Source organism: Dendrobates tinctorius, unplaced genomic scaffold (assembly GCF_039654945.1).
Source record: "Dendrobates tinctorius isolate UK_male_01 unplaced genomic scaffold, ASM3965494v1 ptg000223l, whole genome shotgun sequence".
NCBI classification, from domain to species: domain Eukaryota; kingdom Metazoa; phylum Chordata; class Amphibia; order Anura; family Dendrobatidae; genus Dendrobates; species Dendrobates tinctorius.
Genome location: NW_027361890.1, coordinates 13,368,058 through 13,385,000, shown reverse-complemented (window position 1 = coordinate 13,385,000; position 16,943 = coordinate 13,368,058). Strand labels below are relative to the sequence as shown.

The 16,943-nt window shown below is 44.6% G+C and overlaps 1 protein-coding gene across 1 annotated transcript in view; it reads right to left on the bottom strand.

The window, feature by feature from the left end:
- The window catches only part of DHX35 (DEAH-box helicase 35), an 84,334-nt gene that overhangs the window by 50,248 nt on the left and 17,143 nt on the right, over positions 1 to 16,943 (bottom strand). Inside the window, exons 4-12 of the mRNA XM_073555352.1 lie at positions 12,833 to 12,910; positions 10,187 to 10,291; positions 9,120 to 9,181; positions 8,496 to 8,565; positions 7,653 to 7,712; positions 6,586 to 6,698; positions 6,391 to 6,487; positions 6,129 to 6,287; positions 5,400 to 5,610 (exon numbers count right to left, since the gene is read on the bottom strand). Coding sequence (XP_073411453.1) covers positions 5,400 to 5,610; positions 6,129 to 6,287; positions 6,391 to 6,487; positions 6,586 to 6,698; positions 7,653 to 7,712; positions 8,496 to 8,565; positions 9,120 to 9,181; positions 10,187 to 10,291; positions 12,833 to 12,910 — 955 coding nt within the window. The remainder of the gene's footprint in view (positions 1 to 5,399; positions 5,611 to 6,128; positions 6,288 to 6,390; positions 6,488 to 6,585; positions 6,699 to 7,652; positions 7,713 to 8,495; positions 8,566 to 9,119; positions 9,182 to 10,186; positions 10,292 to 12,832; positions 12,911 to 16,943) is intronic.

Sequence of the window (16,943 nt, the reverse complement as noted above, 5' to 3'; positions counted from 1 at the left end):
TATTTCCCCCAACTCCTCAATGTCATCCCAAGACTTAAATCCCAACTATAGATATGATCCAGACTATCAGTTTCTGATAAACTTTCTTGTCTCACCACCAACCAGTCTGGACATCCAATCCCCCCTACTCAGTCCTGTTGACAGGGTGCTATTTTTTTGTAATTGCATGCATTTTTTTTTTTTTTATAAAATATTAATGTTTAGTAAAAAAAAATGTTCTAAAGAAATTCTGTGTGTATTTTAATTTCTAAAAAAAAAAAAAGACATACATTAAACCCCCTTGACTAGGGAGGATGATGTAAAAGGAACTGACCCAGGATGGGAGGGGGGCATTATTACAGGAAGAAGACACTGAATGGGGATATTTTAACAAAAAGGGTTCAGAAGGTGTGACATTTTATCACAATGGTGGTCATTAGACCAGGAAGGTGCCCAAGATGGGGGACATTATAACTGGAAGGGTCATACAGTGCCCTTCGTGGGTATGGGCGCTGCGGGTTGGTCTTTAAGGGAAACGCCTCATCCGATACCATCACAAAGGGCACTGGATGTGTGGAACCCGGCAAAGGTCTTGGGGCTGGGAGCGTTCCACCATCTCGAAGAATTGGCTGGCAATAGTATGGGGGCAGTGGATGGCAGCAGTATGGGGGCACTGGCTAGCAGCAGTATGGCGGCACTGGCATGGCAGCAGTATGGCGGCAGTGGAATGGCAGTAGTATGGGGGCACTAGCTTGCAGCAGTATGGCGGCAGTGGCTGGCATCAGTATGGGGGCAGTAGCAGATTCAGTAATAAAGTCAGCAGCAAAATCCAGTTTTCTTCGCTGCTGCTGCACGTGAGGCATTTTGAAAACAGCCAGAAAACAAAATGGAGAAAAGGGGATGGAAAAGGAAATGACCTCATAGTAGCTTTTTTTTTTTTTATTTTTTATAAACAACTTTATTTGGGCTCAAAAACGCAAAAAACGCTTAAAAAAAAGCATGAAAAACGCGTCAAAAACCGCATGCGTTTTTCCTGGCAAGGGTATGCGTTTCTGCTCAGGAAAAAACTGCTTGAAAAACGCAACGTGGGCACAGAGCCTAAATCAAACTTCTGTGAAATCAAACTGTCCACTTAGGAAGCAACACTGATTGACAATCAATTTCACATGCTGTTGTGCAAATGGAATAGACAACAGATGGAAATTATCAAGACACCCTCAATAAAGGAGTGGTTCTGCAGGTGGGGACCACAGATCACATCTCAGTACCAATGCTTTCTGGCTGATGTTTTGGTCACTTTTGAACGTTGGTTGTGCTGTCACACTCGTGGTAGCATGAGACGGACTCTACAACCCACACAAGTGGCTCAGGTAGTGCAGCTCATCCAGGATGGCACATCAATGTAAGCTGTGGTAACAAGGTTTGCTGTGTCTGTCAGCGTAGTGTCCAGAGGCTGGAGGCGCTACCAGGAGTTAGGCCAGTACACCAGGAGACGTGGATGGGGCCGTAGGAGGGCAACAACCCAGCAGCAGGCCCACTACCTCCGCCTTTGTGCAAGGAGGAACAGCAGTAGCACTACCAGAGCCCTGCAAAATGACCTCCAGCAGGCCACAAATGTGCATGTGTCTGCACAAATGGTTAGAAACTGACACCATGGGGATGGTCTGAGTGCCTGACGTCCACAGATGGGGGTTGTGCTCACAGCCCAACACCGTGCAGGACGCTTGGCATTTGCCACAGAACACCAGGATTGGCAAATTTGCCACTGGCGCCCTGTGCTCTTCACAGATGAAAGCAGGTTCAGACTAAGCACATGTGACTGATGTGACAGAGTCTGGAGACACCGTGGAGAGCGATCTGCTGCCTGCAACATCCTTCAGCATGACCGGTTTGGCAGTGGGTCAGTAATGGCGTGGGGTGGCATTTCTTTGGAGGGCCGCACAGCCCTCCATGTGCTCGCCAGAGGTAGCCTGACTGCCATTAGGTACCGAGATGAGATGCTCAGACCCCTTGTGAGACCATATGCTGGTGCATATGGCCCTGGGTTCCTCCTATTGCAGGACAATGCCAGACCTCATGTGGCTGGAGTGTGTCAGCAGTTCCTGCAAGATTAAGGCATTGAAGCTATGGACTGGCCCGCCCGTTGCCCAGACCTGAATCCGATTGAGCACATCTGGGACATCATGTCACGCTCCATCCACCAACATCACGTTGCACCACAGACTGTACAGGAGTTGGCGGATGCTTTAGTCCAGGTCTGGGAGGAGATCCCTCAGGAGCATGCCCTGGCATTGTAGGGAGGTCATACAGGCACATGGAGGCCACACACTACGGAGCATCTTTTCCTTGTCATGAGGCATTTCCACTGAAGTTGGATCAGCCTGTAATTTGATTTTCCACTTTGATTTTGAGTGTCATTCCAAATCCAGACCTCCATGGGATATTCATTTTGATTTACATTGATAATTGTTATGTTTTACTGTTGTGAACACATTCCAAAATGCAATGAATAAAAATTTGCAACTGAAATATTTCATTCAGAGATATCTAGGATGTGGTATTTTAGTGTTCCCTTTATTTTTTTGAGCAGTGTATAAACTCTTTAGGGATAGTCTTTCTAGACTTTTCTTTCATCACTGTTTTAGTAGGACAGTCCGAATAACTAGAGAGTCACCGGCCGCACTGCAAACCATAAAGAAGCCTAAGGTCTCTACTAGAGATAAGTGAATGCGCTTGAATAAGGCGTTATCCAAGCATGCTCATGTGCTAACCGGGTGTCTTTGGCATGCTCGAAAAACACGTTCTGAGTCCCCACGGCTGCATGTCTCGCGATTATTTGACAACCGCTACACATGCAGAAGTGGGGACTCGCACATGTAATTCGAGCACGCGAAAGTCACTTGGTTAGCACCCGAGCATGCTCAGATAACACCTTATGCGAGCACGTTCGCTCATCACTAGTCTCTACATATTGCACGAATCTCAATATACCCATCTATGACTGGGATCCATACATAGATCTCCTCCCCGATATGACAGTGTATTAGGACACATGTCCGGTCCCATCAGTGACTTACAGAATAAGAGTGATAATACATATGATTCCTTACAATTATATTAGGATAAAGCATCCATAAATGCACCATTACCCAAGAGTGAAGATCTGAACACGTGCATCCTCACTTCGCATCAATCATTCCTGCTATGGAGAAAAGCCGCGAGTGCCAGGATGTTATTACTTGAATAATTTGGTTATTATGGCGCGAGAGATGGTTGATTCTATTAAGATTTGAAAAGTTCCGCAGTGACACACCTATGAGTGTGAGGGGTGCGAGCGACGTGATGCAGCATGTGCAATGCATAGGCAGGGCGGCTGTACCCTGTGATCCAAAGACGATTGTATTCAGCAGCCTGAGGCTGGATGGGAAGGGCCGAGGAGCAGCGCAGGCGGCAGGGAGGATTAGGAAACAATGCTTTATGTCTACGTGACTGTTGGAATTATTTCAGTTTATGTTTGTTTTCAGGTATAATTATTGATAGTGATCTCACACAGCATCAGAAACATCCCACTGTCTGAAAACGTCTATGTGCAGAGATCCCACCCTGTTAGAGACGAATGGTGCTACATAGCCGCCACTTATTTCCAGTGTCCGTCACCGACTGCAATAAGCTGGGTGCATACGATCGTAAAAGAAAACGTCCACGTTTCATCCGGAAAACAGACAATTTCTCTCTCATTTGTTATCCATTTGCAATCCGAGTACAATCTGTCTTTATACAGCAGCAGTTATTAAGAATTCACAAGCCATTTACCGTTTCCTCTATGTAGCTGTAGTAAAAAAAAGCTGTTCTGCAGCAGCTGAAGTATGTGTGATACCTTTATATTATATGTGGCAGCTTCTACAAAACATATTACAGATTTCAGATGCTGCATCCTTTGCAAAAAAAAAAATGGCGAGTGATTCATATACCTAGTCAATGGTGGGCAGGAATGAGGAGACGGAGAGAAATGGAGTCAGAAAGGAAGTAAGGCTAGTTTCACACTAGCGCTTTTGAGCGCAGCGACGGCCTGCGCACGGCCGCCGCTAAGCCCCGCCCCCTGCCGCGTCTCCGCCGGTAGCTCCGCCTACCGGCGCATGACGCTGCATGCGTCCCCTATCTTTATCACTGGGGGCGCAGGCCGTGCGCAGTATGCGTTTGGCAGCGCATGCATCCTTTTGACAGTGCGCCGACCTGCGCCAAACGCAACCTGCTGCAGTTTGGTTGCGCCGGCGCACCGTCAAGAAGGCGCATGCGCCGCCAAACGCATACTGCGCACGGCCTGCGCCCCCAGTGATAAAGATAGGGGACGCAGGACGCATGCAGAGTCATGTGCAGGTAGGCGGAGCTACCGGCGGGGGCGGGGCTTAGCGGCGGCCGTGCGCAGGCCGTCGCTGCGCTCAAAAGCGCTAGTGTGAAACTAGCCTTAGAGAAGTGAGACACAAAGCGGGTGAGCGAAAAGGTGAGGACAAGAGTGAGAGTTATTAATCATATAAACTATGCAGCATACTGCAGAATCCTGTCTCGGCAAATCTGCACCCTACTAACATCTAATTTCTTTAAAGCGAACCTGTCACCAGGTTTGGATGATGCAAGATGCGGCCACCGCCTTTCAGGGCTTATCTACAGCATTCTATAATGCTGTACATAAGCCCCCGATCTGACCTGCAAGATAAGAAAATAAATTTTATTATACTCACCTGTGGGGCGGTCCAGTCCATTGGTGTCACAGGTCCAGCAGCTCCCATCTTCTTGCGATGCCACCCTCCTGCTTGCTTCATTGCTCTACGGCATTGCGCTCCTGTGTAGGTGTACTTATTTGCCCTGTTGGTGGCAGAGCAAAGTACTGCAGTGCGCAGGGCCTCTGACCTTTCCCAGCACCTGCGCACTACAGTACTTTGCTCTGCCCTCAACAGGGCAGAGAATTACGCCTGTGCAGGAACGCAATGCCGGGGAGCCATGAAGTAAGCAGGAGGGCGGCATAGCAAGAAGATGGGAGGTGCATGACCAAGACCTACGACACCCATCGGACTGGACAGACCCCCCGGGTGAGTGTAATAAAACTTATTTTTAATGTCCTGGGAAGGGGTCCACTTGTGGACCCCTTCCCAGGACATTAATTCATGCAAAAAGGCACTAAAGTTTTTGTTTTTTTTACATCTTTTCCCTAACTAACTTGTCCTGCAGTTCAGTCGTCCATTAGCCTATGCCCTCATTTCTTTAGAGGTGTATAGACACAGCCTTGATTTGCATTATTATAACTATGTGAATATATGAATAAATACAGGTAAGGTTTGTATAGCACCAAGTAATCTGGAATAGATAGATATGGGATAGATAATATACATACATACACACAATAGAACATGAATATACGTTACCAGTATATAACCTATAGCATTGTCCAGATCGGTTCCGCCCGCTGCGTCCAGCCCTTTGATTGGCTGATGCTTGTGAAACAGGAACTAAAACAAGCGATTCCACAGCACGCTTGGGGTCATATGCTCGCAGCTTAACAAAACCGCAGTCTATAACAAAGGAGATCCCATTTATAGTGATGGACGTCTCTGCAATGTTTGTGGCAACAACTACCTAAGAAAGAGAGAAAAAAAATGATATGTAACACAGCAAACATCTTACCTTCTTAAAAGGGAACCGGACATGTACAAAAACATTAACCTGCAGATATGGAGTTAATCTGCAGGTTAATAGCGTTCTAAAGGTGTGCGACTGCCGCACCTAGAGCCCCGCTACCGGGATCAAACAAGCCATATTACTCCCAGCAGCTTCAGTCACCATTCAGTCCACTGTAAGTCAGTACCGGGTCCACTGTAAGTCATTACCGGGGCACGGTAACAACCGCTCATCAGTATGTACTAAACGGTGACTGAAGCATCACCGGCCGCACCTCTATGACCGAAATCAGGAGGCTGCTGGGAGGACTAATGTTCATTTCCTCCTAGCAGCAGGACTTTCAGTGCGGTGGACGGTCAGCTTTAGAACGCTATAAATCTGAAGATTAACACCTTATTTGCAGATTAATAGCAGTTTTTTGACATGACAGGTTCCCTTCAAACAAGAATCCCTCAGACACGCAGCGTCAGTAGTACCTTTCTGACACTTTGGGGGGCTCTCTCAAACACCTTCATCTGTTCTGAAGCAGGGAGCCCAGCGTACATGGGGAGGACACGCAGGTGCTTCTTCATGCCTGAGCGAGCAAGAATACGGGCCTGTTCCACCAACATGGACACCACACTTTCCACTTCTTCCTGATTATGAGAGATGAAAATGCATTAGATAGAGAAGGGGGGGACTGAACCTAAACAAATTAAATCTTTCATATAATAAAATAATGCTTAGTATTATTAGTACCTGTCCTGTAAGGAAAGCAAGAATGTCCCCCTCCATGTCACTCTGGTGGATCTTCATGACCGTCTGTACAGTGGACTTCAAGTAATCTGGAACAGGGCTGGAAAAGGAAAAGTATACAACCAAGCAGAAGTCAGGTTAAAATAAGCCCTAAAATTGAGAACCTCAGATCATAAAATCAGAATTAATGATGCTCACCTCTGTGTATAGAAAATATCCACAGGGAATGTCCTCCCCTCCACTGTTAATATGGCGCATGTGTCTCTATTAGGGTCACTTGTGTCATTCTGATTGAAGAAAGCCTTGAATTTCTATGTGAATAAAGTCAGAAGTGTTAAATATGGATATAAACAAGATGATACTTAAAGAGCTTTTCTACTTTCAAGAAAGTGGACCACAAATGCTCTTAAAAGCCTAAAACAGCACAGCTAGTACTTAACCTCCCCAGGTCCTGAGCCAGCTCTCCGCCGGTGATGCATACAGTCAATGTGATGTCACAACTTCAGCCAAAACACAGAGTGGGAGTCGGTACTGGACCCATTGAAAGTGAGCTCTTGCCAGGGGCGTACACTGAAATCATGGGGCCCCACAGCAACAAGAGCCTCGTATCAGGTCACCACACAAAACAAAACAGAATATTCAGCAGATTGGCAGAATAGTCTGGGTCCTGACGCATAGGCGAATCTACAAAAGGGCATACCTCCCAGCTTTTAAATGCAGGAAAAGGGACATGTATTGTACACATAATCCGTGTCCCTGATGAAGACCCTTAGTGTTCTTGCCAACTGACATACCCACTTCATTGCCCCCATACAGTATGATGCCAGTGAAATGCCCTCCCCATACAGTATGATACACCCCAGTGAAAACCCCCATATTCACAGTATTAAGCCTCCACAGTATGATAACCACCTTGCTAAGTATGATGCTCACACAACCACCACCCACAGTCCCATATATAGTATAATGGCTCACACAGCCCCACCCCGCACAATATGATGGCCCCTACAGATGCCACACACACAAACGACACAGAAACTGTTGAATCCAAAATGCCTGGCAGAAAGGGGGGGCCGTGTCGCTCAGCACCAGTCTCCCAATTACTAGGCACCATAGCGGCTTCATGGTCTGCCGCTATGGGTGGTATGCCTTGGTTACTTGCACCGTTATTTTAGAGTGTTTGGGGTCAACGTTCCTGAAAGTTGAAAACCCCTTTAATACCATATGCTCCTGCGCAAGAAAGTGTTATAGGCCTTAAAATGTACCTCAGCATCCAGGGTTGCTGAAGCCACAATCAATCTGAGGTCTCCTCTTTTCTTCTGAATCTGCATAAGGGAAAGAATAAAAAAAAATAAAAAAATATACAAAAAGTATAAGAAAAGGTTTCAAGGTCATCTATAAGGGTTCTGTAATATGTCAACACTGGGGGAATGAAAGTGGAAATTAATCAGTGGAGCGGTGCTGGTGGGGGAGTAATGGGGTGAACGTCTTGGTACATAAAACTCCACCAATGTTGCTTCTCAGTCACATACAAGATGTATAGGTGATAACATCGCTAGAAGTCTCCACTAACTCACTGACTGCAGCTCGATACAGTTTCCTGCACTAGTACTCTGCCAGCCACCCGCAATGCAGAATCCTTAAACACCACTTACTCTAATGTAGTAATGTTCTAGTCCCCTGAGCAATGGGATGCAAGTGAGAGCTGTAGCATAATCCTGTTTATTCCTAGGATTAGGAAGGGTGATGTTCTCTCAGAAATCAAAGCCCCGCCAATGTGCATCAGGAGATGTTACAATCCAACAAACTAGGCAACTTTACTTTAAAAAAAAAAAAAATACAATCCTGATGCTTAAAAGGGGTTATCCAGGATTAGAAAAAGCACCATCCCTGACCATGAGTTGTGGCTGATATCGTGGTGAGGTCAACAGCTCTTTTGGAGGTACACATTACAGTCAATGCTTCTTGCTCTGATGCCAATTTGAAGCTCCAAAATAAGGACGTGACATTCAGTAGTGGGGTCAACTGCTTATAGCCAAGTAATTGAGGAGAACAAATCAGCATACAGTGCAATCTAATGAAGACAGCTCCCTATGATATAAACCTACCTTTTTCAGGAGGCCAATAGCGATGTCAGTGTACAGTGTCCGTTCATGAGCCTCATCCAACATCAGTACACTGAAAGAGAAGACAGGGTTATGCTGCTCCTGCTGAGACAAGAAAGTCTAAAGTATAACTGGAATGACCACAGATAAACCATCCTCATCTGTTACACTTTCCAACACAACACGTCAACCATAACATAAGGGACCCGGCAGCTTGGAAAACTTGGGCAATGTTGTAGAGTAGGGAGTGCGGAGATGATTGATATGAGATTTATGGAAAAAGATTCTATAGAACTATATTTATGATATTAACAGAAATTTCTGCTTATTCTGGGTTTAAAGAGTCCTGTGGGTGGCTCTACAGTCATTGACTTCCAAGCCCTAAATGTGCAGGGATATCAATAAATAAATTACACGATACACAACATGTTTTTCCTACAAAACTGCACATCAATCAGTGCATGCACAGCCCAAATTATTATTGCACATGCTTTGCTTCACTCAGAAGTTAAATAGTTTAACAGGGAAACACTACAACATTACGGTATTCGCTTCTTCTGCAAACATTTAAGGACAGGTTCCCTTTTATGTTATAGAGGAGATGTCTACAGGATCGGCAGAACCTACCTGTACCTGGTGAGCAATGGATCGGACATCATTTCTCGGACAAGCATACCATCGGTCAGAAACTATTGAAGAAAACACACAACAAGCACAAGTACACCAAAGGCTGATCAAGTGACTTATGAAAACCTGGACTGCGAAAACAGTACACGGAACACTAAAACAGAATTAAAAGAGCTCGGCCACTGAGAATAATCCTTATCCATATGCCCTAGGAGAGTATATAAATGTCATAAGGAGGAGTTGGTGTTGGGAAACCCCTATACACTTGCCACAGCGGGTCTGGGTGTAGAGGAATAGAGGCGGTTAAATATCACATGATTATCCATTCAAGAGGTGCAGGGTAAGGCCGGGGTCACACTAACCGACGCAAAATACGGTCAGTATTTTACATGCGTAATACGGATGAATGGCCCCTAAACAGTGCTCCATATGTCATCCGTAATCAAGGTGTGGTCGCGTATTTTGCGCATGTAAGCATCCGTATGTAATCCGTATGGTGAGATTTTCTTGCAGGCTTGCAAAATGGACATATAATGGAGTCCTATGACAGTGTTTCTAACAGAAACGAAAGAATAGATATAGACACATAGAATGTGTATATATATATATATATATATATATATATATATATTCTCTCTATGTGTATATATCTATTCATTCGTTTCTTTATTAAAACTGTCAGTGTGAGTTTACTGTATAGCGCACTGAATTGCCGGCTTTGCTAAAAGACACCGGGTGCGTATTTCTCACAAGTCACATGTATGGTCCGTGTGTAATCCGTATTTTTTGCGCACCCATAGACTTGCATTGGCGTACTACGGGCGTAGTACGCTGACAATCGCAGCATGCTGCGATTGGCACGGACCGTAGAATACGGATGAGAAATATACGGCTGGTGCGAGGGACCACATAGAGAATCATTGGTCCGTGTCTAATGCGTGCTTTTAGCGCCTCTCACTCGGCCGTATTCCTCGCCAGTGTGACCCCGGCCTAATAATTCCCGGGTATTGGCAGCTAGTGGGTATCGCTTGGGACGCCAGTCTTGCATTTTCTACTTCTGATCTTACCTTGATACGTGTGGTCTGTGGGTCGGTACAATCATCAAATCTTATACAGTAGCCAACTTCATGTCCCAGTAAGGCCCCACGTTCTTCTGCCACTCTTCCTGCCACCTGGACAGCAATCAAAAATTTTTGTGAAGCTCTTCAATGCTTCTCTACCATAATACAACTCAAGTTATTCATAACTGCATAATCAGTGGCAGGTATTAAAAAGAAAAAAAACAAAAAAACTGGAGAGCTGGAGCTACTGGGAGCTACTAAGAAGACTTTCAGACAGCCTAGAAATTCAGGACCATTTATGCTGTTGATTATTGTGCATAACATCCTGCGGTGACCTTCTCTAACAGAGGCCGATGTAGTAGGGGCTCATAGGGTACGCCAGCCACTGTACCATCAGTCTCTCTACTAGGCAGAGGCAGTCTGTGATCGCCTCTACAGAGGGGAAATTAAGTATTTGATACTTCCCGATTTTGCAAGTTTTCTCACCTACACAGAATGAAGAGGTCTGTACTTTTTATCACTAACTGTAAGTGACAATGTAAAAATAAAAACCAGAAAATCACATTGTATGATTTTTAAATAATTAAATTGCATTTAATTAGAATTCTGGCTCGCACAGACCTTGTCATTTTTCTACTCTGCACTTAATATCTGTATTAACTGCACCTGTTTGAACTTGTTACTTGTATAACAGACACCTGTGCACACACTTAAATCACACTCCAGCCTCGCCACCGTGGCCAAGACCAAAGGGCTGTCTAAGGACACCAGGGACAAAATTGTAGACTTGCACAAGGCTGGGATGTGCTACAGGACAATAGGCAAGCAGCTCGGTGAGAAGGCAACAACTGTTGGCACAATTATTAGAAAATGGAAGAAACACAAGATGACTGTCAATCTTCCTCGGTCTGGGGCTCCATGCAAGAACTACACGGGAGGACCTGGTCAATAACCTGAAGAAACCTGTTATGGATTAAAATCCTTCAGGGCACGCAAGATACCCCTGCTCAAGCCATGTCCAAGCCCGATGGAAGTTCTCCAATAACTATCTTGATGATCCAGAGGAGGCATGGGAGAAGGTCATGTGGTCTGATGAGAACTTTTAGATAACTTCACTCGCCATGTTTGGAGGAAGAAGGATGAGTACAACTCCAAGAACACCGTCCCAACCGTGAAGCATGGTGGGGGAAACATCATACTTTGGGGGTGCTTTTATGCAAATGGGACAGGACTACTGCACTGTATTAAAGGAAGGATAGCATAATGTATCACAAGATTTTGGCCAGCAACCTCCTTCCCTCAGTAAGAGCACTGAAGATGGGTCATGTCTGGGTCTCCTAGCATAACAATGACCTGAAATACACAGCCAGGGCAGCTGAGGTGTGGCTCCAAAAGAAGCATTTCAAGATCCTGGAGTTACCTAGCCAGTCTCCAGACCTGAACCCAATAGAAAATCTTTGGAGGGAGCTGAAACTCAATGTTGACCAGCGACTGCACCGAAACCTGAAAGATCAGGAGAAGATCTGTATGGAGGAGTGGGCCAAAATCCCTGCTGCAGTGGGTTCAAACTTGGTCAAGAACTACAGGAAACGTCTGACTTCTGTAATAGCAAGCAAAAGTTTCTGTACCAAATATTAAGTTCTGTTTTTCTATTGTATCAAATACTTATTTAATGCAGTAAAATGCAAATTCATTATGTAAAAATCATACAATGTGATTTTTGGGATTCTTTTCTAAGATTCAGTCTCTCACCGTTGATGTGTACCTACAATAATATTTACAGACCTCTCCATTCTTTGTAGGTGGGAAAACGTGCAAAATCGGCAGTGTACTAAATCCATATACTTATTTTCCCCAATGTACATGGAGAGATAGCGGTGGGTACTGTCAATGACAACATAATGCTGGATGCATTTAGTTGGGAACACAGTATAATTCAATGCAATACAGGAGCCCATTAACGAAAGTTAAAGGGAATCAGCATGTTTTTGCTATGTAATCTGTGGACACCATGAGGTAGGGGCTGAAACACAGATTTTAGAGATGTGTAACTTTTTAGGGTAAGTGCTGTTTCAACACAATGAATGTTTTATCACCAGGAGATAATCCCTGCAGGACTACGGCTCCCATGAGCCCATGTCCAATCATGCCCCCTCCTCTGATAAAACAGCTCACTTTCAATAGACAAAGTACACACAAAGCTGTAGTGTGGGTGGGTTTAGCGTTCTGAGCTCTGCTACATCTAAAGATAATATATTGTTGGAATGGGGGCCCTTTGCCTACATTATGCTGCTCTCAGATGAGAGAACAGAAACCTGGTGACAGATTCTCTTTAAGAAGCAAACGACATCCGCATTAAAAAGTTAGCAAAGACCAAATAGCATAAAGAATTCTATAAATGAAGTATGTGAGCCAATAAGAGGAAGAACTATAGAGTCCAGCAGAATATATTAGCCAAGAAGCCACACGTTACAGCTTAAGCAGTAGTCATGGGCCTATCAGATTCTCAGTGTCGGCTTAAGCATGTAAGACTGGACTACAATCCTAAATGTCACTGCCCTGATGGGGGTCCACCTTTATGACTGCCTCGTGTACTAAGCATGGTAGCCAAAGTAAAATGAGTATCTGCAAAAAGAATTAATTGGGGCTCACCGAGATTGCTGCAACCCTCCGAGGCTGAGTAACACCAACTACTCTCCCTTCTGCGGTCCATCCAGCTTCTGTTAGGTACTGCATCACAAAATACAAAATAAATGTTACCATTGAGAGGGGTTTTGTAGGGTAACAAATTCCTCCAAGCTCAAACTGATCTGAAATGTTAATGAAGTTTTCAGGCCTTTGTTATTGATGCCATACCTTTAGGCCAGTTCATCAATATCTTTTCGGTGGGGAGAAGACATTTGGCATCACAACTGCTCATCCATTCCTGTAGAGGCCAGATATACATAGTGTACAGAACAAAAAATGGCACAGCTCTGTAACGAGTAGTGGCCAATCTTGGGTACGGAACTCACATTCACTTCAATAGGAGCTGAGCTGCAGTACCTGAGAACGGACACCATCAAGTGAACGGAGCTGTAAACTGTGTACATCTGGCCACTGCAGGAACTGACGATTGGTCAGGGTGTCGGCTGCCAAACCCTCACTGACCTCACACTCGTGGTCTATCCTAAACTCCATTAACCATACATTACAGATACAAGTATTCTACAAATCCTCTTTTATCCAAAATTCAAATCATGAATGACTTTAATATCCAAATTTTATGTGGGTGTGATGATGTCAACATTAGTGGGATAGTGATATGGAGATACACCTTGGTCCTCAAAAGATGCTGATCTTCAAAATTTAAGACTGAGGAGTTTTAGGTTTTTACCGTCAAAAATCCTAATTCTCATGGTATAATGATTTTTTTTCTGGTTTTACTTGCACAATAGCATGAAGAAAGGAAGCAAGAAGGCCCATACAAAAAAAGCTATAAAACAGAGCATATGTAACTACCAGATCTGACACTAGGGTACATATACAGTGGGGCAAAAAAGTATTTAGTCAGTCAGCAATAGTGCAAGTTCCACCACTTAAAAAGATGAGAGGCGTCTGTAATTTACATCATAGGTAGGGATGGGAGACAAACTGAGAAAAAAAAATCCAGAAAATCACATTGTCTGTTTTTTTTTCATTTTATTTGTATATTATGGTGGAAAATAAGTATTTGGTCAGAAACAAGCAAACAAGATTTCTGGCTCTCACAGACCTGTAACTTCTTCTTTAAGAGTCTCCTCTTTCCTCCACTCATTACCTGTAGTAATGGCACCTGTTTAAACTTGTTATCAGTATAAAAAGACACCTGTGCACACCCTCAAACAGTCTGACTCCAAACTCCACTATGGTGAAGACCAAAGAGCTGTCAAAGGACACCAGAAACAAAATTGTAGCCCTGCACCAGGCTGGGAAGACTGAATCTGCAATAGCCAACCAGCTTGGAGTGAAGAAATCAACTGTGGGAGCAATAATTAGAAAATGGAAGACATACAAGACCACTGATAATCTCCCTCGATCTGGTGCTCCACGCAAAATCCCACCCCGTGGGGTCAGAATGATCACAAGAACGGTGAGCAAAAATCCCAGAACCACGCGGGGGGACCTAGTGAATGAACTGCAGAGAGCTGGGACCAATGTAACAAGGCCTACCATAAGTAACACACTACGCCACCATGGACTCAGATCCTGCAGTGCCAGACGTGTCCCACTGCTTAAGCCTGTACATGTCCGGGCCCGTCTGAAGTTTGCTAGAGAGCATTTGGATGATCCAGAGGAGTTTTGGGAGAATGTCCTATGGTCTGATGAAACCAAACTGGAACTGTTTGATAGAAACACAACTTGTCGTGTTTGGAGGAAAAAGAATACTGAGTTGCATCCATCAAACACCATACCTACTGTAAAGCATGGTGGTGGAAACATCATGCTTTGGGGCTGTTTCTCTGCAAAGGGGCCAGGACGACTGATCCGGGTACATGAAAGAATGAATGGGGCCATGTATCGTGAGATTTTGAGTGCAAACCTCCTTCCATCAGCAAGGGCATTGAAGATGAAACGTGGCTGGGTCTTTCAACATGACAATGATCCAAAGCACACCGCCAGGGCAACGAAGGAGTGGCTTCGTAAGAAGCATTTCAAGGTCCTGGAGTGGCCTAGCCAGTCTCCAGATCTCAACCCTATAGAAAACCTTTGGAGGGAGTTGAAAGTCCGTGTTGCCAAGCGAAAAGTCAAAAACATCACTGCTCTAGAGGAGATCTGCATGGAGGAATGGGCCAACATACCAACAACAGTGTGTGGCAACCTTGTGAAGACTTACAGAAAACGTTTGACCTCTGTCATTGCCAACAAAGGATATATCACAAAGTATTGAGATGAAATTTTGTTTCTGACCAAATACTTATTTTCCACCATAATATGCAAATAAAATGAAAAAAAAAACAGACAATGTGATTTTCTGGATTTTTTTTTCTCAGTTTGTCTCCCATAGTTGAGGTCTACCTATGATGTAAATTACAGAAGCCTCTCATCTTTTTAAGTGGTGGAACTTGCACTATTGCTGACTGACTAAATACTTTTTTGCCCCACTGTATATATAATGCAGACCAAAAGTTTGGACACACCTACTCAGAGTTTTCTTTATTTCATGACTATGAAAATTGTAGATTCACTCTGAAGGCATCAAAACTATGAATTAACACATGTGGAATTATATAACAAAAAAGTGTGAAACAACTGAAAATATGTCTTATATTCTAGGTTCTTCAAAGTAGCCACATTTTGCTTTGATTACTGCATTGCACACTCTTGGCATTCTCTTGATGAGCTTCAAGAGGTAGTCACCGGAAATGGTCTTCCAACAGTCTTGAAGGAGTTCCCAGAGATGCTTAGCACTTGTTGGCCCTTTTGCCTTCACTCTGCTGTCCAGCTCACCCCAAAACATCTCGATTGGGTTTAGGTCTGGTGACTGTGGAGGCCAGGTCATCTGGCGTAGCACCACATCACTCTCATTCTTGGTCAAATAGCCCTTACACAGCCTGGAGGTGTGTTTGGGGTCATTGTCCTGTTGAAACATAAATGATGGTCCAACTAAACGCAAACCGGATGGAATAGCATGCCACTGCAAGATGCTGTGGTGGCCATGCTGGTTCAGTATGCCTTCAATTTTGAATAAATCCCCAACAGTGTCACCAGCAAAGCACCCCCACACCATCACACCTCCTCCACCATGCTTCACGGTGGGAACCAGGCATGTAGAGTCCATCCGTTCACCTTTTCTGTGTCGCACAAAGACACGGTGGTTGGAACCAAAGATCTCAAATTTGGACTCATCAGACCAAAGCACAGATTTCCACTGGTCTAACGTCCATTTCTTGTGTTCTTTAGCCCAAACAAGTCTCTTCTGCTTGTTGCCTGTCCTTAGCAATGGTTTCCTAGCAGCTATTTTACCATGAAGGCTGTTATGAACAGGTCACCGAGGAGGATGGCAGGAATAGGCTAAGCCACCAGGAAACCAGAAAGGTTGGTAACTTAGCGGATTGGAGACCCCTAATCCTAACAACACAACTAACAGTAGCCGTGGAGGGTACCTACGATGCCCTAGACGCCTCGACACAGAAGGAGAACTAACTAGGCCTAAAGCAAGAAAGGTGAAATCTAAACTGCCCCGGAGTAGAACCCCAAAGAAATAGATAGCCCCCAAACATATATTGTCGGTGAGACAAGATGAAACACAAACGCAGGCAGAAAATACTGAGCAAATGATGGGGCCCGAACTGACTAGAAAGGACAGAAAAAGAAAGACACTGTCTGCAATTACGCAAAAACTCTATAAAAAAAAAAAATCAACACGTCTGATGTACAAAAAAACACTGAGGTCTCACGTCCTCTCCCCCACTATATCAGCATTCTGGTATTAACTGGCAGCAAAGCAGAAGAGACTAATACAACAGGGGACTGAACAAACTAACACACGCTGTAACATATGGAGCGGGGTCCAGCACTGCCTCCAGCAGGGAGCACGCTGAACCCTCACAACAAGCAGAAAGAGGCAAAACCAGATCAGATGCAAAGGATTAGCAAATGAATAACTTAACTGAAAAATGTACGATCAGGCAGGAGACATCAGACCTCAGAATGCAATGGAAGAACTAATCACCAGCAGGGATTGAAGGAAGCCTGCTGACTTAAATACTCCAATCAGTAACCCCAGATCTCCAATCATCAT